Source organism: Balaenoptera ricei, chromosome 14 (genome assembly GCF_028023285.1).
Source record: "Balaenoptera ricei isolate mBalRic1 chromosome 14, mBalRic1.hap2, whole genome shotgun sequence".
In the NCBI taxonomy this organism is placed as follows: domain Eukaryota; kingdom Metazoa; phylum Chordata; class Mammalia; order Artiodactyla; family Balaenopteridae; genus Balaenoptera; species Balaenoptera ricei.
In genome coordinates, this window is record NC_082652.1 from 83,958,427 (window position 1) to 83,984,426 (window position 26,000).

At 33.7% G+C, this 26,000-nt stretch overlaps 1 protein-coding gene across 1 annotated transcript in view; it reads right to left on the reverse strand.

Annotated features, from left to right (window-relative positions):
- CDH19 (cadherin 19) overlaps positions 1 to 26,000 on the reverse strand; it is an 87,175-nt gene that overhangs the window by 15,844 nt on the left and 45,331 nt on the right. Inside the window, exons 9-10 of the mRNA XM_059894226.1 lie at positions 13,374 to 13,495; positions 8,449 to 8,570 (exon numbers count right to left, since the gene is read on the reverse strand). Of these exons, the coding sequence (XP_059750209.1) occupies positions 8,449 to 8,570; positions 13,374 to 13,495 (244 nt within the window). The remainder of the gene's footprint in view (positions 1 to 8,448; positions 8,571 to 13,373; positions 13,496 to 26,000) is intronic.

The window sequence follows — 26,000 nt, forward strand, 5'->3', positions numbered from 1 at the left end:
GGGCAAAGGAATTCACTGGGCTAGAACCAGTCCACATTCTCCAGGCAAACATGGATAATCCTCCAGGGTACAAGTGGGCTGGTGGTTGGAAATGCAGAGGGAGTTGGGAGACCACTGCAGGTGCAAGGCCTGGAGCACACAGTGACGACACTGGCAGGGATGTAAGACCTCCTCTGGCCTGGGCTGGAGTCCTACAGTCACCAAGGGAGTGTACATTTAGGACTTTGGGAACTGTGCTTGTGGCTAGGCAAAGCAATACATATATTTCCACACATCCAGTTAGCTGGTCAACCATGCAGCATGAGAAAGGGAAAAGCAAAAATGCTACACACATAGAACCAGGAAGAGGAGCCCTTTCCTCCTGCAATGTGCATTCAGTGCCCTTTATTGACAAGACTCAAGCTTGCACTCTCGATAAAAGATGCTCTAATGGGCCAATCCATTATCATAGTTTCACAGTGCCAGTTCTTTTTAAGCAGGTAGTGAAGGATGAATGTGCAGCTAGGAAGCAATAAATTGGTAAGTGGCAGAGCCTAGAACATATTGCTGTACCAAAAACGATGAAAGCAATCAAAGACTAATAGGTTGTGTCTAAAGTACACAGAAATGGATACAAATTCTGAAGATCTATTTTTCTTAACATCGCCCATTTATAAATCTGTGATGTAGATTGCTTACATTCTTTTCTTTTGTTTTTACTTGAGTGTATGTATGTGTACCCACGCAAGCGCACATATATTTATTTTTTAAACTAGCATGGCTCTAGGTTTTTTGAACATCAAAGAGGACTTCTCTTTGTGTGTGTGGTGTGGGGAAGGAGAATGTGTGGGAGAAAAAAGTGAACTTCACTTTGGGATTCTTAGTATAAACAAATTCACACCAAGTCTATTGTCCTTGGCACAAAGTCTCCCCTCAGATTTTACTAATAAGAAGTTTTATGTTTCTAACTCCAATATTTTCTAAATTACATATTCTCTATATTTTATTCTTCATTCTTTTAGCAATTAACTTTGGGAAACCTCAGGCTGAGAGGTGTATCGCAAAAGGTTCCTCTTTCTCATTACATTCCCTTTCTCATCTGCAATCGAAAGGTGAGATTCTTTCCTCTCTGCTTTCACCACCCAAATTTCCTGTTTGCCATCTGGGGAAGTACATGCTGTTTCTTCATCTTCTCTTGGCTTAAGCCAGAATTTACACTATGTGACATGTATAGTTCTCATTTTGTGTTTTGATGGTGTAGCCACTTCCTTATTTTATTGATCATTTATTCTTTATTTTTAATAAAAAAAAAATTTCCTCTGAAAAATTTTAAACAGAATGCTCTTAACAATATTTCACTTATCAGCACCATTTGGTTTTGTTGTCAAGATTATGATAAACAAGTAACTTTTACTACCCTTTGTAATATTTTTATGAAACTTATTTATATAGATATAAAACTTAAAATAATTATGGTTTCTACATGAAAACCATTCAGTTACAAAAGATATGCTTTATTATCTTTTAAAGCAAATATTTTTTGAGAGCTTAATCCATTAAGTTTTAACGTTCACACATTACTATCAAACTTTTAGGAATGAGTAAGAAATTAACAGCACTTCTGAAAGTTTGTATTGGTACTCTGGGAGGTATGTATTAATATTTGGTGCTTTGTTTTAATTGTACTTGAAGGAAGCCTACCCAGTAAATTTCAGACCAGAAATCTGAGTCTAAGTTAGTCTGATTCCACATGTAACATCTGAGGAAACATGGGAGAAACCGTGACAATCCAGGAGCCATGATAGCCCTAATGCCCATATTATTTTTTTCTTTTTCCATGTTATTAAAATAAGGTCATTGCCATGTGCTAGAAAGAAAGTACGTACGGTAACGTTGCATATGTTGGCAGAACTCAAATTGTCCGTCCATTGAATTGATTTCAATTCATAAATCATAGTGTATGCAGCAGTGCCACTGGGAATTTTTGGAATCCATTTGAATTTGAGTGGAAGAAGATTATAGGTAGCCATGCTATGTACCATTCTTTCAGGTACATATAGACCTGGGGAAAACTCCTAGGTTTGATAGTGACATCTATGAGCCCTCTAAGAACTATTTGATGATTTCTGGCCTTCCTCCTTAAAGGAAACTGATTGTAATATAGGGCTGATCAATGTGACTTATTCTGAATTTGAGCAGTACACATTCCGGGAAGGAGATGAGGATCAGTTGTATTGACCTTATTTTAATTTTTGTCCTTAAAATTATAAATGTAATTACTTATGAGTACAGAAAGAGAAAAACCTTTTTCCTATTTTTCTTTGGATTGAGCAAGTAATCTAAGGATAGCTAGTCTTTATGATTAGCAGGGCATAGTTAAAATTAGCATCATACTTGGAGATAGATACAAATGATAATTCCTGCTTAATCACTTATAAGCTATATGACGTTGAAAAAGTTACCTAAACTTTTTGAAGCATAATATACACATCTGTAAAATTATAAAAATATAGAATTTCATAGATTTTCAATGTTGGTTTACATTTAAACTCTTAGCAAGTCACAAGAGAACTCTATGCCACTGCATCCAATGGACATTTTTCTTCCACAGCAGAGTTTAACTCTCAGTATAGTTTTAGAGTTCATTGCACCAAAAATTAGTATTTGAGTTACTTTTTGAGCAGTTATACTTATTTCTAAACATTGGTATTTCATTTTTTTTTAATTCTTAGAAGTGTCCAAATAATAAAGAAGTATCAATTTATCTTTAAATAAATAAATTAACCCTATCTTCAATTACTGAATGGTCACACTGGATACTTTTATAAATCTAGGATACATTATAAGAACTTAGTGATATAATTCTTTTTATGCCTATTTCATCATCCTACAAATTTCATCAGTACTCATAAAGTTTTCTCAATGTGCTTTTTAAAACTTATATAAAACTTGTATGATGAATGGTCTAGAAGGTTGATGCAGCAATAAAATAAATTTTCCCATTGCATCATTCTCTTCTTTTTAAATGTATTGCTCAAAGTATTGCATCATCTTTCAAAAAAAATATAAAAGCAATGATACACTACCTTTTTAGTCTGATATTGTTTTTCATCAAAAACAGTAGAAAATTCAAATTTAAAATTTTACATCCATAATGACAAAGAAAATAAAATGGACAGAGGAAGATATTTCACAGTTCTTAGGTGAATTAGAAGATGAATACCAAAAGCAGAAACCAGCACTATAGACTCAAGAAGATGGTGAAATTGATCATGTAAGCAAAGCTTTAGACTGTGAGTCCTCAGATGAAGATAGAACACATGAATATTCTCAAAATCAAGAATCAATGAGCGAACAATATGATTCTAAGGATAAAAAGAAAATATAGTAATCATCCTTTTAGTCATTCAATAGGAAGGACTTCCTTACAGAATATTTTTTAATGAGAATCTGGGCTGTTCTGTTTTGCTAAAAATAAATGTGACAATGTTTTTTCATCTATTATAAAATGTTGGCAGCAAAATCTATTTGGTTTATCCTGAAAATTGGTGAAGACAGAATGTATCCAAATGTAACTGGAAGGAAAAGGATGCAGTAGAATATTTCTTTTTAAGTAGATTGATTATGCTATTTGCTTTTTATAAATTTAAAGATTAAATGCTCTGCAATCATGGAACAAAGAAGATAGCCATTCTCCAACAAAAATATGAGCTGTAAAAGATTTTTTAAAACTTCTCAAAGTATTATATATTGACAAATATGTATTTGCCATGTTTGCATTTTATTAACATTTGATCAGGAGGGCCATAACATTCCCCTCAGCTTGACTCAGTTTCAGACAAATTTCTTCCTGACTAGAGACTTCTGATGTACATTTTCTTAGAACAATTACACTAGAAAATTTCTAATCACAGATTCTTTCTCTGTCCCTTTGGAATAGAGATAAATCTTCTCCTAGCCTTTTCCCATTTTATAATGCCGGATGGTCTTTCTCAAGGACCTGGAAACCATTCCTCTGAAATGTAATCATCAAGAAAGACAGGGCCCCTATCTCCCAGTCACTATGGGAGATCGGGAGCCTAACTTCTACAAGAGTCAATCAGCAAACGTAGATGGTCTAATCTCATTGACCAACCTCTCCACTGATGTGCCCTCCAGGACGTTTTCACTAGCTCACACCAGTGCTTAAAAACTCTCCTGCTTTTGGTTTCAATGGATTTAAGTTCTCTCTCCCGTATTGCAATAGTCTTGACCTTTTGTAATAATCTTGAATAACATCTTCCTTGGCATCCTTAACAAGCGTCCGGTGCAATTTTGGTTTGCCACATTTTAATAAAGTTGTTTTGCACTGTCTCTTTATATAGCTGTGAATTGTTTATAAAATACATTTTTTTTTAAAGTAAATGATCAAATGGTGAACTGTGAGAGCTGTTTTTTCCCCTGAAATAGTGGGAATGGAGGCTATTGACACTTCTTCCTTCAAAAACTATCACCTCTATGCATGTCCACGTCAAAAATCTTTTTGTTTCCTTTTTACCTCACTGGTCACACCTACTTAGTATCTTTCTCAGGCTTCTCTTCCTTTACCAAATCCTTAAATATTGCTGTTCCCAAAGGCTCTGCCCTGTGTTTCATATTCTCATATGCCCTATGTTTCATATTCTCACTTTATAGGGCATTCTCATATGCCCTATATTTCATATTCTCACTTTATATTTTCTTCCTGGGTGACATCATATACTTTCTTACCTACAAATATTCTAGTAAGTCCCAAATTGTTGAATTCGAATGGACCTTTTCTTTTCTGCTTTTACCTGACCTGTAAGCAGTAAATTAAAAAGGTAATAACTCCCTCCTCCTTGGAGCACTTTCTTTATTTGGTTTCTAGGGTCCCACACTCTCCTGGTTTGCTCCTTGCAACTCCCAATACTTACTATGGAGTATCTGGGTCTCAGTCTTTAGATTTAGTCTTTTCTCTGTCTACTCTCTCTCCTCAAGGGATCTTATCACTCTCAAGGTTTTAAATATCACATATCGGCTAATAAATTCAAATGTATATCTACAGAGAATTGTAGAGAAAAATACCCTATCATTGTTTCGAGAAACATAGTCTTCATGCTCTGTTCATTTATTCAACTAATTATTATTATCAAGAATATCAAAATAAACTTGCTCATTTATCACAAATATAATCTAGAAAACATGTAAAACTAGAGACAACTTGTTTGACAAATGTATAAGATCTATTCAAACTAGGTATAGATAGGGAGCAAAATATGATGGTAAAATGCATGGATTCTGATGCCAGCACTTGGGATAAAATATCTCTGTTTTTTCTTAGGAAGTAACTTCTCTGGGCCTCAGTTTCTTCACCTGGAAAATGAGGCATGTAATATATTTTCCTCATATATTTCTTGAGAATTAAATGGGTTAATGCTATAGTGTTTGCTAGAATCATGTGTGGGACATTGTAAACATTATTTATTTGTTTAAAATTGGTTAGATTACTTATGGTAAATTTGAGTTCAGTTTTGCAATATAGTTAAAATTTAAACAGAATTAGATAAAGACATTTCAGAAAGGAGAGTTGGTATGAACAAAACTACAAAGTAGAAAGTGTTATCTATGTTTTAAAAAACAAGCAGTTCAGAGTATGAACAAGATTTTTTTTTTTTCAAATCAAGGTAGATAAAATTGTGACCAAATCAAAGACAGTGTTAAATATGAGTCCAGGGAGTTTTGCACTTTTATGTGCTGGTTTTGGAAAAGCCATTGAAGTTTTTTTTAACATTGAAGTCAGAAAACTGTGCTGTAGGAAATTTCATCTGCTCTGCCCTCTGCTATTATTTCCTCTGTACTTAATGTCCAAAGACTCTTATGATCATGCTTTCACTGTCAGTGAGCAGTGAGTAGAAAAAACAAACACTCATTTCTCAAAAAAGGTGATTATTCCGCTATATTATAAATGTACTGACTTCTGAGTTCTTGCTTAAGAGTTAGGGTCTGTGAAAAGAATGAAAGGTCCACTGAGTCAGTAAAGACATGAATGGATTCTAATGCAATAGTGAAGGGAGCTAGCTCCTACTAGGAATGTATATCTCCATCTTGCCACACGACACAAAAGTTGCAAAAGGTTATTATAAACATTTTAAACTATGATTGTTATTATAAACAACAATTGAGGAGTTAGGATAAAAGGTCCAGTGTAGTCATTGGACATAGGTAGCATTATTCTAGAAGCACTTATCACCATGGGCTAGAGCTCTGGGCTAAGTCTTTTATTGTGTAAATCATGTTGCATTTCCAAATCTTCTGCCCGACTCAGCCTGGTCAAGACCACGGAACATGCAATTTTGTTGGGTAAGTGGACTTACCACCCAGAACATTTACAGAAAGAAATGTATAGTGTATGAAGTAAATTAAGCCTATTTTTTTTAAGTTTGAGTCTACATTGTCCCATCAATGGGGTACTCTGAATACATTCATATTTACATAAAGTATGTAAAACAACATACCACACTAGTTTTATACTTTAAATTTGACATATATAACTATAAAATATAGTACTACTTATAATAATTGTAAAAATATAATTTACCTGATATATGTAAATATGTATAGTTTAGAAAATTGTAAGATAAATTGATTATTCCCCAAATTATGTGACTTTTAAGGAAACTGATTTACTACATTTAAAGTATCATTTATTAGATTTACATTAACTATTTAAGTGATTTTTTTTAAAAGTTGCCTATTTGTTGATGTGTCCAGGTAACCAGGTATGTTTGAAATGCTTGAGAAACTTAGATATATCAAATTTTTAGGCATAGATCTATTTGTAACACCAAGTTTAAAGAGATGTTTAAGCCCAGTGTTTATAGAAGCGATGGGTCCCAGTTCACTTGCATTCTGTTTTTGAATCTTTCTATCCTATATTGTATGTTCACAAGTTTCTAAATCAGTTTGCTTTTGGATCTAGAGGACAGTGTGCTGCATTGTGGAGAGTCTCTGACAGTTTTATGTTCACCTTTCACTTTATCAAAAACCCTGGGTACAAATCCATTTAAAATAGATATTTTAAGTTTAAATTCATTTGTATATTTCTAATCATTTTTTATCATTTTCAAAAATATTTAGGAAATACTTATAGGCAAGATTTGAGAATTCTTTCCAGAATAAAATGTATTCTAGCATAAACTTAGCTGAATAAATTTCACAAGACATTTTAAGACCCATTGATGATTTCCAATATTTTACAGCTGAATAATTCATAACAATTAAGGTATATTTATTTCTTAAGATATGCCTAAATTTTTACCATATTAGGAAATTGAAAATAAAGTATAATGTTGACTACTACTGTTTATTGGTAAAAAATTATAATTTTCACTTTTGTAAAATCCAAATTGTCTCCAACTAGCTTTATTGATAAATTCAAGCCTACTTAGAATAATTGCTTTTATAGTATATATACTTATTTGGTATTTTGAAAACTAGTTTATAAGTTTTTAAAATGTTTTATGACATTTAATAGGATACTTAAAAAAATGTAAAGTTATTGTGTACCGGAACTGAGACACTCAAAGAAGAATCTAATTTAAACTCTACATTTTACAAATGAAAAAAGGTAAGCTCCACGTGAGAAAATGTGTGAAAAAAATTGTGAAGTAATGATAATTTATTTCAAAATGAGTATGCTCTCATAAGTCTTTACATACTTAGTAACTCAATTTGAAATTGAGTTTCATTTGTGTTGATGTCTGATATATTTTATATATCATTTTATCTTTATCTTCATGATGAATGGAAAAATAAAAATTAATTAAAATTATTTATTCTATGGACTCACAAAAAATTTTTCTTTATTGAACTGACAAAGTACAAAGGATTTACTCTTGAATCCTGAGTGTTAGCAGATTTTTCAAACATTTGAGGAATTTGGAAGTAGAAAATGTGAAGTTTACATATTTTTTTAAAAGAAAGAGGGCTTCCCTGGTGGCGCAGTGGTTGAGAATCTGCCTGCCAATGCAGGGGACACGGGCTCGAGCCCTGGTCTGGGACGATCCCACATGCCGCGGAGCAGCTGGGCCCGTGAGCCACAATTACTGAGCCTGCGCGTCTGGAGCCTGTGCTCCGTCCGCAACAAGAGAGGCCGCAATAGTGAGAGGCCCGCGCACCGCGATGAAGAGTAGCCCCCGCTTGCCACAACTAGAGAAAGCCCTCACACAGAAGCGAAGACCCAACACAGCCATAAATAAATAAATATATAAAAATAAAAATAAAATGTTTAAAATAAAATAAAATAAAGAAATTTAAATTATACAGAATTTACAGCATTAAAGCATGGAATTAATATAGCTAAATAACGCTTGTTTTTATCATTTTAAAGTGGGAGGAATACATAGCAAAAGTTATTCTATATAATACAAGGCAATGTTTCGACGTCGGCAATTTATTATGGATTCTTACCTGACCAGAGACTGAATTTTCACAAACGTAAGTCTCATAGTATTCGGAGAACTCAGGAGCATGATCATTGATATTGAGAACCTGCACATACACAGGGACTGCAGAAATCTGTTCTATACTGTCTGCAAATTGAATAAACAGAATGAAAATAAAGAATGCTAATGCTGTCTTTAGGGGAAAAATGGTCATGAAAATTGCATTAGAGGCTACGTGGTACATTTTTATTTTACTTGAATAAAAGCTGAGGACAGGATAGCTATATAATTCATCTATTTATCAACAATACAGCCTAGAAAAAATGTTCTCAACACACTCAGCTCAACCAATATTAATCCAGTGCCTTGTATCTGCCATGGATTGTAGGAGCTGATAAGGAAAAGTAGTAAAAGTAAAGGAGATAGTCAAGTACATGAACACTTTTGTTTTTAAATCCAGGAACTATTGAACATATTTGTATTATCCCTGGCCTCTACTAACTGAATGCCAGTAGCACCCTCCACTCTAGTTGTGATGATCTAAATTGTCTTCAGACATGGTCAAATGTACTAGAAGGCAAAAATGCCTGCAGTTGAGACGTGTTGCTCTATCATAACTTTCACAAAGGCGCTCGCTCACCAGAAATGAGGAGAATGATGATTTAGTCCATGTGTTAAATATGAAACACAGAGCCAGTGATGGTGGAAGGGTGAAAAATAGTGGGATGTTAGCCTCTTCTAGAACCTAATCTGGCAATGGATGGTAAAGGCTAAACTACACCTATCTTTGACCCAGTTATTAGTTTGGGAAACCCATGCTACAGTCCAAGGCACCAATATATAAGAGTATGTGATCCAATTTATTTATTCCAGAATTGTTTGCATCCCAACCAAACAACTGGAAATAACCCAAAAGGGATTGGGGAAATAAATTACCACCAAACTATGAAATTGTGCATGCTTATTAAAAATGAATGCATCAATGTAACACATGTAGTAATATCATGAGTTTTAAAAATGTATTTTAATCTTGGTTCTCAATTTGACAAAAATGCTTACCACTGTTTGTCTCAGTTGGTTTTCTGTAAAATGGAAATGATACTAGTAACTAGCTTACAGAGCTGTTATAAAGATTAAATGAATTAATACATATGAAACATTTAGAAGATCACTTAACATATAAATAAGCAATAAACATTAAATACTATTATTTTATTTATCTACTAACCAGAAGTGATATACATGATGTTTTGTGAAGTGCTAAAAAACAATTTGCAGCATAAGGTATTGTATATTTGTATATCATTATTTTAAATCTTTCTTGTTTATTTTAAAAAGCCGTGGGAAGGTACATACATTGAAGAGTGGGGAGAGGGAGTTTCTTTTGTTTGTCTCAGTGTTTTTATTTATAATCTTACATGCTCTTTTTTCTAAAATCACAAAGCATTATATTTGCAATTGTAATTTGTAAGGGCAAATACAAATTTTTTAAAAAAAGAGGCTTAACTCTCCCTGTTGAAAACTAGGGAAAAGTCTTTCCTTCCTTCCTCTTCTTAGAGCATTTACTTTAGAAAAGCCTGTAAACTATTTTTCTATCTCTTTTAAATGTATGTAAACCTTTTAAAATTGAGATAAACCTCTTGCCAACTTTACAACCCAGGCCTGTCTTTCTCCAGTCCTGGGAGCCAGTTCCTTGAAATAAAACCACCAACGAAGATAGCACTTTTTTATCCCAGTTTCTGTGGGAGGGTAGGAGTCTAACTTCAGCAAAGGCCTTGACCCTAAGATGTAAAACTACCTCTTGTCATAAACGTATAAAAGTTTAGGTTTCAGTTAGCAAACAAACACAGATGGTCACTCCAACTACCTAGTGATTTTAGGATAAACTGTGTGGCACAGGGTGATGTGAAGTTCTCCTACTTTAAGGCCAGTAATGGTTTATCTTGAGAACACGTCTGCAGTGGGTTATATCTGCTCGGCTATGTAAAAGGCTGAGATTTCTTTCTGATTTGACAATTTCTTATCAATTTACTGTGATGCACATCAAATTCTGGTTTAATGATTTTTAATTATAAAACTGTTTCTCTCTATTTCACCTCGTGAAGAGGTTTTCCAGGTTGGGATAAAATTTTTGGTTGTAATTGTTTTTAACTAATAAATAACAGTGGCAATTATGATAGAAATTGCAGCTTTCAATTAATTAAAATTAAAATTTGCAAGTTTTATGGCATACAAAATAAACCCATGGCCTTTAGAAAATACATAAACCGTTAAGAATTATCATTTTGAGACTCTTCTCTAGTGTGTTACATTCAGGATAAAATTGATTAAGAAACATTAAATATGAAAAGATATTTCTAGATATTTCAAGATGAAATTATTCAAAACTTAAGTCTAACATTTTTTATGGTTTAAATATATATCACTATAGAACAACATTCTGCTTAAGTAAGTAAAATGGAAAAAGTATATCAGTTACAAATAAATTTAAGGAAAATTAGTAAAAAATTCATTTAAAAATTTTATCTGTTTTTCTGAAAAATCTATTTAAAATTAAGTTCAAATTAAACCTTTGGCATGACTATAAAAAGCATACACATATCTTCACAGCTTCATTTTAAAGTAGTTAGTCATTTTATTCACTTTGTTGGCATGCTGATAAATAGCTTGGTGCTTAATGTGGGCTGCTTTCCAGGAAAAAGACTAAGCACAGTGAACTTCATTTGCTGGGAAAACATATGTGAAAATGGAACATCTCTTTCCTGTAATCAGCATAATTGTTATGTCACAAGCTTCCAGGTAGTTAACACATGCAGCAAGTACTTTTTGTAACAATTTTATGTGAAGCCTTGCTTTCCACTGTTTAGGTGGTTTGTTTATATTACTATGTCTTAAGTGACTTAAATGGTCAATTAGTTTTGATATCAATATTATGGTAATGAGAAATTGGCACTTACAATTATTTTCTCCAAAACTGTTCTAAAATGAGTTTAATAATGTGGATTAAAAATGAATCAAGAGACAGAGGAAAAAATACATGAAAATTGGTTACTCAGTGTTACATAAGTTTTTTCTAAGCAGTTTCCCTTAAAATGAAACAAACATTTTCAAAAATATATCTTCAAAGATGAGTTAAATGATAATTAACTTTGTGGGTTTTTGAGAATATTTATCTGATTATATTTTATTTTGGAATTTTATTCCCCATCCTGTAACTTTTCAACTTAATGATAAAAATAACAATGGGAATATCAAATCTCTCTTTATCTAAAAGAATTTTTTTATTTTGAGGAAACTGATTTTACAGCACCAGAAGCATATCAGCATGAATTGTGTAATTGCTATACTCGATAACATTTCTAATCACTTATTTCTAGAACAGTGATTAACTTCTCAGTAATAAATTCCATGTAATATAAATATATTCAGTTTATATTCATTTTGCCTTTCACAGGCATTTTTTCCTTAGCCATATTTTTAATCTTCTTTTATTTATAATTTTGTTTTAATACAATATTTGTGTCTAACAATACAAATAACACATTTTAAAGACTCTGCTTTTTAATAACTTAAATTGTAGTACTTCTAATTTAACAGAAGTTTATGATATAGTCTTACAAAAAATTCCCCTTATATATAAAATAAGATTCCAGTGGCTAATTGTTTACATAAATTCATTAAAACATGCTCTTTTAATAGTTGAAGGCTACTTTACGTAGAAACACATTTTTCAAAGATGTCCAGTCTTCCTTTGAACTGATTTGAATTCTTTTCTCAGCAGTCTTGTAAGTAATGATATAAATAATTTGTTCTCAGAAATATCCAATGAATAAAAGTTTCTTGCTTTTAGACAAACATCTTTGTGTTTTCTGACACCAAAGGCCTTGGCGTTTCTTCTGTGCAGCAGGCATTTACTCCCCTGCAACATTTGCTCCCCATCATTTATCGTTTAGTTAAACAGAAAATTCAAAACCCAGACCCAGTCCTTCTGCAGTTTCCAAAGAGCTATTCAATGTATGACAAAAAATATGCAAGAGATGCTTTCTACTCCACCGTCTCATCAGCCTACTGTTCAATAAGGTGAGGAGTGAGATATATGTTCAAAGACTTTCAAAGAACAAGCCAAGAAAGTAAACATGATTAATAAAATTCTATGCAAAGTCAGTTTTGAAAGGATGCAATCTAAAACATTGAAAACTCACAAATTGAATCCTTTACTGTATTATATTTAAACCATTGACTAAGTAATAGGGAAGATTTTGATAATCCTTTCCATTGTGTTCTATCTATTCTTTTGAGCCTGAATGGATATGGTTGACCTAATTCTGACTGAGAATTCTGAAGACACACTCTAAGTGGTAAACTGGGATGATTTTATCTATGTTTTGCAACCTGAAAATGGAATCATCTGCCTATCTGTGAAAAAAAAACTGGTCACTACTGATTATTAAAGATGTGACTATCAGCACTGCTGACACAATGAGTTTAATTTGAACACATTTTGCTGGGCAACATTTTATATGCCCAGTTTGAAAAAACTTACAAAATTTATATTCAATTTTTAAAAATTGATTTAAAAATGCATTCATGAAAAATATGGTAAGAACATATAATTATATAATTAAAAGTTCTTAGAATTTCAATGTTTTTTTTGTTTATTTCTTGTGTTTTTCTGAATTTTCCATGATTTATTTCTTGCATTAAACATTATTTATTGCCATAATAAAAATGAAGATATTTAGTGGTAAGTATATAAATAAGCTGTAGTAGGAATGCACAGACATTCTGAATTTAAAATGATAAATTAAATACACATGTATGAACTGACATATAAAATACCATTTAATTCTAATTTCAGCAACACTTTAGCTTTTGTCTCTATGTTTAGAGATTACTGAATGGTTTAAAAAATATGGGGAACCAATATATGGTTCCCAAATGAGTACTTACATTTTTCTGTGGCTGTAACACTTAGGTTATACCAAGCACTAATCTCTCGATCAAGAGGGTTAGTTGTGAAGACTGTACCATTGTCATCAATACTGAACACTTTGCTTCTGGTAATAGAATACCTGCACACACACAAATAATTCCTTAATTTTATTATTTTCCCCATATAATACTCTTTAAAGAGTGTATAACACTCTTTTTAAGCAATAAGATATTATCAGATCCACACTCTACACAGCTAATACAATGCTGAACAATTTTCAGAAAGGTAAATTCTACATTTAAGATTCAGCTCAATGGAGACAGAAAAAAAAAAACAAAAACACACCAAAAACCTAAAACAGTTCTAGATTTCAATTGACACGTGTGAAATCTAGACACATGTCACTCATTCTCATTCCGAGAAGAGAATTTTCATAAGTGAATGACTTGGTTAAAAAGGAATGGCAAAATGTCTTTTGCAAAATGAAGAGAAGTACAAATAAATGGGGGTAAAAATTAAAACTTGTGAACCTTTTTTTTCCTTTGAAGCAATGTAAAACAAATTCTCAGTTTAGGCTGCCGAGTCTCCTTGCTACACCACATAGTTACTTTCTAAATCTGTGCATCATATTATAATTACTTGATTGCTGACATATGAGAAATGTTTGTTTTTGTTTGTTTAAAGGAAATAATTAGATAATATCTAATAAAAATAAAGTATATATTTATTACATATATTTATATAGGTATATATGTGTGTGTATACATATATAAGTATATACACATATCTCCTAAAAGTGAGGAAGTAAGGATAGTAGGTGTAATGTGCTATTATTAGATCATGAATGGAAAGAAGCCAGATAATAAAATTCTCTCAGGCAAAAGCCCAGAAAATAATCTCAAATTCCACAATGAAAGAAGACTTTGAAGTACTCAGCATGTCTTATCTGCTTGCAAATGATTAATAATAAAAATTAAAGAAGAGTAATAACTAGGGTTCAGTGATGCCTTCTCATTGCATATATATTCCTAAAGATTTTGATAAGACATCAATGAGGTTTGCCATAATTATGTGGCAAAAGATGAGAATATTTTAATCTTGAATTGACAGTTCTCTAAAAATATCACACTAATTTGTACGTTGGTGTTGAGGGGGAAATTAAAACAGAAACTACAAAGAATTAAGCTTTAAAAGAATTCAGTTTTAGCTCTACTCATTTTTAAACCTTTATAAGCAATTTGCTTACATATCCACAAGTGGTCACATTTCCTACTTAGATTTGTTGACAAAACGAAACAGTAGTTTAATATTTTATAGTAAGGGTACAGAATATCCTGTTTCTATAATACACCATTCCAAATAAAACCAACCAAAAGTTTGAGATTATTTCCTTATAAAAGTTTTAAAAAATTATGACCCTGAGTCATCAGTAACATTTTAAATAATAGTGAATACACACCATTTAAGAGAGGAAAGAAGTGTGTCATACATATTAGAAAGAGCTTGAACTAAAAAGCTTAAAATATAGTTTTAATCTGTGGTTTGCTTCACAGTTCCTTTTTAAAAGACTCTTCATTCCTCTTAAAATGCTGAGTGAATAGAATGTGGCTATGTAATGTTTTCTCACTGCTAAGAGCTCTTGACAGAATGATAGAAACAAATGATTCTTCCGTACATATAAGGATGCCTTTATATCGGGTTCTTAATCTTCGTACGCCTCTACTATTCCCACTTCCCAGAAGAAAAACGGAGGCACTTAATAGCCAAGCCCATATACAAAGCCTAGAGATTCCCGAGTAGGTGCAACTCCACCAGATCTTTCAAGAATTTTAAAGTACTTTTTTAATGCACAGGTGAAAGATGTTTAAAGACAGCCTCTTCCACTGGTGAAAGATATCTCTGTCATTCTTGAACTAAATACAAACCTGCTTCTGGCTCCTGAGCTGGGCTGTTTCTCGCAAACCTGATTACTCAGATTATTTGTCCTTTTATGTGAATATTGGTAGTTTCTTTCAAGGAATTTCAAGGAATTGGTCTGAATTCATAGGTGTAGAGTTGTTCATAGTATTTCCTTATAATATTGTTTAATATCTATGGGTTCAATAGTTATGTGCCCTCTTTCATTTCTGATAATGGTAATTTTTGTCTATTCTGTTCTTTCCCTCTTGGTTGTCTGGTTAGATTGATCACTTGTACCAGTGTTTTGGAAGAATCAGCTTTTCATTTCACTGTATTTCTCTATTTTCAATTTCACTGCTCCTGCTCTAATGTTTTTTACTTTCTTCTTTTTTTCTTTTTTTTTTTTTTTTTTGCTTGCTTGAATTTAACTTGCTCTTCTTTTTCTAACAGAAAAGACTATATTCTTTCTCATATTTATAAAATCTTATAAAATTTGACTACAGGTTTAGTTAGAAAGGAAAATTTAATAATGTCCAAAGAATGAATCATCCACAGTAGTGGCAAAAGAGTATATGCCCTATATCTGGAATCTAAACAATATGGTAATACAGAGAATGGGGATAAAATGAAAATCATAAGGAAAATTTCTTGTGAAGTTTCTCATAATTGTATGATGGAGTTTTTATTACAGACCATTTCTAAGCTCTAATTCCCAGTACATTAGGCTCCTTAAAGCAACTGTATCATCTCACTTTCAGGTCTACATACTGCATTCTTCCTTCATACCTGCCCCCAGCTTTCTTAAGCAGTTACCATATAGCTTATTATAGCAATTTATACCAAGGCAAACTTACTTCTCAAGTTTTTCTGCTCTTGACAATGACAAGAATATTTTGTTAAACCAGTTGATTTATCCCACCCAAGACTTGCTGGAAATGAGCCTAGGAATGTCTATGCTTCACAGAAACACCAGGTGATATTCACGAGGAAAAGCTGAGTAATATAAGTTATTGGAAGTAGGTATACTTTACCCTGCTTACTATGTGTTAATCTCTTTTTCCCAAGCAATGGAACATCCCTGAGGGGAAAATATACTGCATTATCATTCCCTTTCTTTTCTATATATCTTGCCATGGGGTGAATATTAAGGAAGAGATATTATCAAATTAAAACTCAAATTGAAATTATTTAGTATTTTCTGGATCTTTTGCTTCCAAAAAAAGGGGGAAACCTCCTGAAATGTGTTCTTGTGGTTTTTTAATATACATTTGATTTTGTTTCCATGATATATTTTGAACATTTGCTACATCAAACTATACCACATGGAAAGAAAACTGTGAACCTATTATTTAAACATAATATTATTTAAAAGGCACTCTAAATGAACGTCCATAAAAGACTTTGAAAGATATTCTTTCTGTAGGCTCTCACAAACTGTTTTTAAGAGTAATTAATTTTGTGGGTATTCCCTGGTGGTCCAGTGGTTAGGACTCCATACTCTCACTGTGGAGGGCCTGGGTTCAATCCCTAATTGGGAACTAAGATCCCACAAGCCAAGTGGTGTGGCAGAAAAAAATTTTTTTAATTTAAATAAATAAGTAAAGTTGACATAGTTGACATTTAAAAAAATAAAAGTAATTAATTTCAGTATAAAGATGAAATTATTAGCTAAAATATTTTTGGTAGAAAAAAATAAGTAACCACCAGTAGTGATACTATAAAACACAACCTCTGGAGAGCAACAGTCAGCTCTACGCACCACCAGTCCCCCCAATCAGGAAACTTGCACAAGCCTCTTAGATAGCCTCATCCACCAGAGGGCAGACAGCAGAAGCAAGAAGAACTACAGTCCTGCAGCCTGTGGAAAAAAACCACATTCAGAGAAAGATAGACAAGATGAAAAGGCAGAGGGCTATGTACCAGATGAAAGAACAAGATAAAAGCCCAGAAAAACAACTAAATGAAGTGGAGATAGGCAAACTTCCAGAAAAAGAATTCAGAATAATGATAGTGAAGATGATCCAGGACCTCGGAAAAAGAATGGAGGCAAAGATCGAGAAAATGCAAGAAATGTTTAACAAAGACCTAGAAGAATTAAAGAACAAACAAACAGAGATGAACAATACAATAACTGAAAAGAAAACTACACTAGAAGGAATCAAGAGCAGAATAACTGAGGCAGAAAAATGGATAAGTGACCTGGAAGACAGAAAGGTAGAATTCACTGCTGCAGAACAGAATAAAGAAAAAAATAATGAAAAGAAATGAAGACAGCCTAAGAGACCTCTGGGACAACATTAAATGCAACAACATTCGCATTATAGGGGTCCCAGAAGGAGAAGAGAGAGAGAAAGGACCAGAGAAAATATTTGAAGAGATTATAGTCAAAAACTTCCCTAACATGGGAAAGGAAATCGCCACCCAAGTCCAGGAAGCGCAGAGAGTCCCACACAGGATAAACCCAAAGAGAAACACACCAAGACACATAGTAATCAAATTGGAAAAAATTAAAGACAAAGAAAAATTATTGAAAGCAGCAAGGGAAAAATGACAAATAACATATAAGGGAACTCCCATAAGGTTAACAGCTGATTTCTCAGCAGAAACTCTACAAGCCAGAAGGGAGTGGCATGATATACTTAAAGTGATGAAAGGGAAGAACGTACAACCAAGATTACTCTACCCAGCAAGGATCTCATTCAGATTCGATGGAGAAATCAAAAGCTTTACAGACAAGCAAAAGCTAAGAGAATTCAGCACCACCAAACCAGCTTTACAACAATGATTAAAGGAACTTCTCTAGTCAGGAAACACAAGAGAAGGAAAAGATCTACAATAACAAACCCAAAACAATTAAGAAAATGGTAATAGGAACATACATCCATAATTACTTTAAATGTAAATGGATTAAATGCTCCAAACAAAGGACACAGACTGGCTGAATGGATACAAAAACAAGAGCTGTATATATACTGTCTACAAGAGACCCACTTCAGACCTAGGCACACATACAGACTGAAAGTGAGGAGATGGAAAAAGATATTCCATGCAAATGGAAATCAAAAGAAAGCTGGAGTAGCAATTCTCATATCAGACAAAATAGACTTTAAATTAAAGACTATTACAAGAGACAAAGAAGGACACTACATAATGATCAAGGGATCAATCCAAGAAGAAGATACAACAACTGTAAATATTTATGCACCCAACATAGGAGCACCTCAATACATAAGGCAAATACTAACATCCATAAAAGGGGAAATCGTCAGTAACACAATCATAGTAGGGGACTTTAACACCCCACTTTCAGCAATGGACAGATCATCCAAAATGAAAATAAATAAGGAAACACAAGCTTTAAATGATACATTAAACAACATGGACTTAATGGATAATTATAGGACATTCCATCCAAAAACAACAGAATACACATTCTTCTCAAGTGCTCATGGAAGATTCTCCAGGATAGATCATATCTTGGGTCACAAATCAAGTCTTGTTAAATTTAAGAAAATTGAAATCGTATCAAGTATCTTTTCCAACCACAACACTATGAGACAAGACATCAATTACAGGAAAAAATCTGTGAGAAATACAAACACATGGAGGCTAAACAACACACTACTTAATAAGCAAGAGATCACTGAAGAAATCAAAGAGGAAATCAAAAAATACCTAGAAACAAATAACAATGAAAACACAATGACACAAAACCTATGGAATGCAGCAAAAGCAGTTCTAAGAGGGAAGTTTATAGCAGTACAATTCTACCTTAAGAAACAAGAAACATCTCAAATAAACAACCTAACCTTACACCTAAAGCAATTAGAGAAAGAAGAACAAAAAACCCCAAAGTTAGCAGAAGGAAAGAAATCATAAAGATCAGATCAGAAACAAATGAAAAAGAAATGAAGGAAACAATAGCAAAGATCAATAAAACTAAAAGCTGGTACTTTGAGAAGATAAAAAAAATTGATAAACCATTAGCCAGACTCATCAAGAAAAAAAGGGAGAAGACTCAAATCAATAGAATTAGAAATGAAAAGGGAGAAGAAACAACTGACACTGCAAAAGTACAAAGGATCATGAGAGATTACTACAAGCAACTATATGCCAATAAAATGGACAACCTGGAAGAAATGGACAAATTCTTAGAAATGCACAACCTTCCAAGACTGAACCAGGAAGAAATAGAAAATATGAACAGACCAATCACAAGTAATGAAATTGAAACTGTGATTAAAAATCTTCCAACAAACAAAAGCCCAGGACCAGATGGCTTCACAGGCAAATTCTATCAAACATTTAGAGAAGAGCTAATGCCTATCCTTCTCAAACTCTTCCAAAACATAGCAGAGGGAGGAACACTCCCAAACTCATTCTATGAGGCCACCATCACTCTGATAACAAAACCAAAGATGTCACAAAGAAAGAAAACTACAGGCCAATATCACTGATGAACATAGATGCAAAAATCGTCAACAAAATACTAGCAAACAGAATCCAACAGCACATTAAAAGGATCATACACTATGATCAAGTGGGGTTTACCCCAGGAATGCAAGGATTCTTCAATATACTCAAATCAATCAACATGATTCACCATATTAACAAACTGAAGGAGAAAAACGATATGAACATCTGAATAGATGCAGAAAAAGCTTTTGACAAAATTCAGCACCGATGTGTGACAAAAACCCTCCAGAAAGTAGGCATAGAGGGAACTTTCCTCAACATAATAAAGGCCATACATGACAAACCCACAGCCAACAACGTCCTCAATAGTGAAAAACTGAAACCATTTCCACTAAGATCAGGAACAAGACAAGGCTGCCCACTCTCACCACTATTACTCAGCATAGTTTTGGAAGTTTTAGCCACAGCAATCAGAGAAGAAAAAGAAATAAAAGGAATCCAAAGTGGAAAAGAAGAAGTAAAGCTGTCACTGTTTGCAGATGACATGATACAATAAATAGACAATCCTAAAGATACTACTAGAGCTCCAGTAAAATACTAGAGCTAATCAATGAATTTGGTAAAGTAGCAGGATACAAAATTAATGCACAGAAATCACTTGCATTCCTATACACTAATGATGAAAAATCTGAAAGTGAAATTAAGAAAACACTCCCATTTACCACTGCAACAAAAAGAATAAAAGATCTAGGAATGAACCTACCTACCTAAGGAGACAAAAGACCTGTATGCAGAAAATTATAAGACATGGATGAAAGAAATTAAAGATGATACAAATAGATGGAGAGATATACCATGTTCTTGGATTGGAAGAATCAACATTGTGAAAATGACTCTACTACCCAAAGCAATCTACAGAATCAATGCAATCCCTATCAAACTACCACTGGCATTTTTCACAGAACTAGAACAAAAAATTTCACAATTTGTATGGAAACACAAAAGACCCCGAATAGCCAAAGCAATCTTGAGGAAGAAAAACAGAGCTGGAGGAATCAGCCTCCCTGGCTTCAGACTATACTATGAAGCTAGAGTAATCAAGACAGTATAGAACTGGCACAAAAACAGAGATATAGATCAATGGAACAGGATAGAAAGCCCACAGATAAACGCATGCAAATATGGTCACCTTATCTTTGATAAAGGAGGCAAGCATATACAGTGGAGAAAAGACAGCCTCTTCAATAAGTGGTGCTGGGAAAACTGGACAGTTACATGTAAAAGAATGAAATTAGAACACTCCCTAACACTATACACAAAAATAAACTCAAAATGGATTAAACACCTAAATGTAAGGCAGACACCATCAAACTCTTAGAGGAAAACATAGGAAGAACACTCTATGACATAAATCACAGTAAGATCCTTTTTGACCCAGCTCCTAGAGAAATGGAAATAAAAACAAAAATAAACAAATGGGACCTAAAGAAATTTAAAAGCTTTTGCACAGCAAAAGAAACCATAAACAAGACAAAAAGAAAACACTCAGAATGGGAGAAAATATTTGCAAATGAAGCAGCTGACAAAGGATTAATCTCCAAAACACACAGGCAACTCATACAGCTCAATATCAAAAAAACAAAAGACCCAATCCAAAAACAGGCAGAAGACCTAAATAGACATTTCTCCAAAGAAGACATACAGATTGCCAACAAACACGTGAAAGGATGCTCAACATCATTAATCATTAGAGAAATGCAAATCAAACCTACAATGAGATATCCTCTCATACCGGTCGGAATGGCCATCATCAAAATATCTACAAACGTTAAATGCTGGAGAGGGTGTGGAGAAAAGGGAACACTCTTGCACTGCTGGTGGGAATGTAAATTGATAGAGCCACTATGGAGAACAATATGGAGGTTGCTTAGAAAACTAAAAATAGAACTATCATATGACCCAGAAATCCCACTACTGGGCATATACCCTGAGAAAACCATAATTCAAAAAGAGTCATGTACCGAAATGTCCATTGCAGCTCTATTTACAATAGCCAGGACATGGAAGCAACCTAAGTTTCCATCAACAGATGAATGGATAAAGAAGATGTGGCACATATATACAATGGAATATTACTCAGCCATAAAAAGGAACAAAACTGAGTTATTTCTAGTGAGGTGGATGGACCTAGAGACTGTCATACAGAGTGAAGTAAGTCAGAAAAAGAAGAACAAATACCGTATGCTAACACATATATATGGAATCTAAAAAAACAAAGTAAAGAGAAAAAAAATGGCTAGAAGAACCTAGGGTCAAGACGGGAATAAAGATGCAGACCTACTAGACAATGGACTTGAGGATACGGGGTGGGGGAAGAGTAAGCTGGGACAAAGTGAGAGAGTGGCATGGACATGTATACACTACCAGACGTAAAATAGATAGCTAGTGGGAGGCAGCTGCATAGCACAGGGAGATCAGCTCGGTGCTTTGTGACCATCTAGAGCAGTGGGATAGGGAGTGTGGGAGGGAGGGAGATGCAAGAGAGAAGAGATATGGGGACATATGTATATGTGTGACTGATTCACTTTATTATACAGCAGAGGCTGACACTCTACTGTAAAGAAATTTTACTCCAATAAAGATGTTAAAATAAATAAATAAATAAATAAATAAATAAATAAATAAATAAATAAAATTGGTTACATAGAAAAAAACCCAAAAAACAAAAGAAAGCTGGAGTAGCAATGCTCATATCAGATAAAATAGACTTTAAAATAAAGAATGTTACAAGAGACAAGGAAGGACACTACATAATGATCAAGGGATCAATCCAAGAAGAAGATATAACAATTGTAAATATTTATGAACCCAACATAGGAGCAACTCAATACATAAGGCAGCTGCTAACAGCTATAAAAGAGGAAATCGAGAGTAACACAATACTAGTGGGGGACTTTAACACCTCACTTACACCAATGGACAGATCATTCAAAATGAAAATAAATAAGGAAACAGAAGCTTTAAATGACACAATAGATGAGATAGATTTAATTGATAATTATAGGACATTCCATCCAAGAACAGCAGATTACACTTTCTTCTCAAGTGCACACGGAACATTCTCCAGGATAGATCACATCTTGGGTCACAAATCAAGCCACAGTAAATTTAAGAAAACTGAAATCATATCAAGCATCTTTTCTGACCACAACGCTATGAGATTAGAAATGAATTACAGAGAAAAAAACGTGAAAAACACAAACACATGGAGGCTAAACAATACGCTACTAAATAACCAAGAGATCACTGAAGAAATCAAAGAGGAAATCAAAAAATACCTAGAGACAAATGACAATGAAAACACAACGATCCAAAATCTATGGGTTGCAGCAAAAGCAGTTCTAAGAGGGAAGTTTATAGCTTTACAAGCCTACCTCAAGAAATGAGAAAAGTCTCAAGTAAACAATCTAACCTTACACCTAAAGGAACTAGAGAAAGAAGAACAAACAAAACCCAAAGTTAGCAGAAGGACAGAAATCATAAAGATCAGAGCAGAAATAAATGAAATAGAAACAAAGAAAACAATAGCAAAGATCAATAAAACTAAAAGCTGGTTCTTTGAGAAGATAAACAAAATTGATAAACCATTAGCCAGACTCGTCAAGAAAAAGAGGGAGAGGACTCAAATCAATAAACTTAGACATGAAAAAGGAGAAGTTACAACAGGCACCACAGAAATACAAAGCATCTTAAGAGACTACTACAAGCAACTCTATGCCAATAAAATGGACAACATGGAAGAAATGGACAAATTCTTAGAAAGGTATAACCTTCCAAGAGTGAACCAGGAAGAAACAGAAAATATGAACAGACCAATCACAAGTAATGAAATTGAAACTGTGATTAAAAATCTTCCAACAAACAAAAGTCCAGGACCAGATGGCTTCACAGGTGAATTCTATCAAACATTTAGAGACGAGCTAACACCCATCCTTCTCAAACTCTTCCAAACAATTGCGGACGAAAGAACACTCCCAAACTCATTCTATGAGGCCACCATCACCCTGATACCAAAACAAGACAAAGATACTACAAAAAATGAAAATTACAGACCAATATCACTGATGAATATAGATGCAAAAATCCTCAACAAAATACTAGCAAACAGAATCCAACAACACATTGAAAGGATCATACACCATGGTCAAGTGGGATTTATCCCAGGGATGCAAGGATTCTTCAATATATGCAAATCAATCAATGTGATAAACCATAGTAACAAACTGAAGAATAAAAACCATATGATCATCTCAATAGATGCAGAAAAAGCTTTTGACAAAATTCAACACCAATTTATGATAAAAACTCTCCAGAAAGTGGGCATAGAGGGAACCTACCTCAACATAATAAAGGCCATATATGACAAACCCACAGCAAACGTCATTCTCAATGGTGAAAAACTGAAACCATTTCCTCTAAGATCAGGAACAAGACAAGGATGTCCACTCTCACCACTATTACTCAACATAGTTTTGGAAGTTCCAGCCATGGCAATCAGAGAAGAAAAAGAAATAAAAAGAATACAAATTGGAAAAGAAGAAGTAAAACTGTCACTGTTTGCAGATGACATGATACTATACATAGAGAATCCTAAAGATGCCACCAGAAAACTACTAGAGCTAATCAATGAATTTGGTAAAGTTGCAGGATACAAAATTAATGTACAGAAATCTCTTGCATTCCTACACACTAATGATGAAAAATCTGAAAGAGAAAATAAGGAAACACTCCCATTTACCATTGCAACAAAAAGAATAAAATACCTAGGAATAAACCTACCTAGGGAGACAAAAGACCTGTATGCAGAAAACTATAAGACACTGATGAAAGAAATTAAAGATGATACCAACAGATGGAGAGATATATCATGTTCTTGGATTGGAAGAATCAATATTGTGAAAATGACTATACTACCCAAAGCAATCTACAGATTCAATGTTATCCCTATCAATGGCAGTTTTATGGAACTAGAACAAAAAATCTTAAAATTTGTATGGAGACACAAAAGACCCCGAATAGCCAAAGCAGTCTTGAGGGAAAAAAACGGAACTGGAGGAATCAGACTCCCTAACTTCAGACTATACTACAAAGCTACAGTAATCAAGACAATATGGTACTGGCACAAAAACAGAAACATAGATCAGTGGAACAAGATAGAAAGCCCAGAGACATACCCACGCACCTATGGTCAACTAATCTATGACAAAGGAGGGAAGGAAATACACTGGAGAAAAGACAGTCTCTTCAATAAGTGTTGCTGGGAAAACTGGACAGCTACGTGTAAAAGAATGAAATTAGAACACTCCCTAACACCATACACAAAAATAAACTCAAAATGGATTAGAGATCTAAATGTAAGACCAGGCACTATAAAACTCTTAGAGGAAAACATAGGAAGAACACTCTTTGACATAAATCACAGCAAGGTCTTTTTTGATCCACCTCCTAGAGTAATGGAAATAAAAACAAAAATAAACAAATGGGACCTAATGAAACTTCAAAGCTTTTGCACAGCAAAGGAAACCATAAACAAGAGGAAAAGACAACCCTCAGAATGGGAGAAAATATTTGCAAATGAATCAACAGACAAAGGATTAATCTCTAAAATATATAAACAGCTCATGCAGCTCAATATTAAAAAAACAAACAACCCATTCCAAAAATGGGCAGAAGACCTAAATAGACATTTCTCCAAAGAAGACATACAGATGGCCAAGAAGCACATGAAAATCTGCTCAACATCACTAATTATTAGAGAAATGCAAATCAAAACTACAATGAGGTATCACCTCACACCAGTTAGAATGGGCATCATCAGAAAATCTACAAACAACAAATGCTGGAGAGGGGGTGGAGAAAAGGGAACCCTCTTGCACTGTTGGTGGGAATGTAAATTGATACAGCCACTATGGAGAACAGTAAGGAGGTTCCTTAAAAAATAAAAATAGAATTACCATATGACCCAGCAATCCCACTACTGGGCATATACCCAGAGAAAACCATAATTCAAAAAGACACATGCACCCTAATGTTCATTGCAGCACTATTTCCAATAGCCAGGTCATGGAAGCAACCTAAATGCCCTTCGACAGACGAATGGATAAAGAAGATGTGGCACATATATACAATGGAATATTACTCGACCATAAAAAGGAACGAAACTGGGTCATTTGTAGAGACGTGGATGGATGTAGAGACTGTCATAAAGAGTGAAGTAAGTCAGAAAGAGAAAAACAAATATCGTATATTAATGCATGTATGTGGAACCT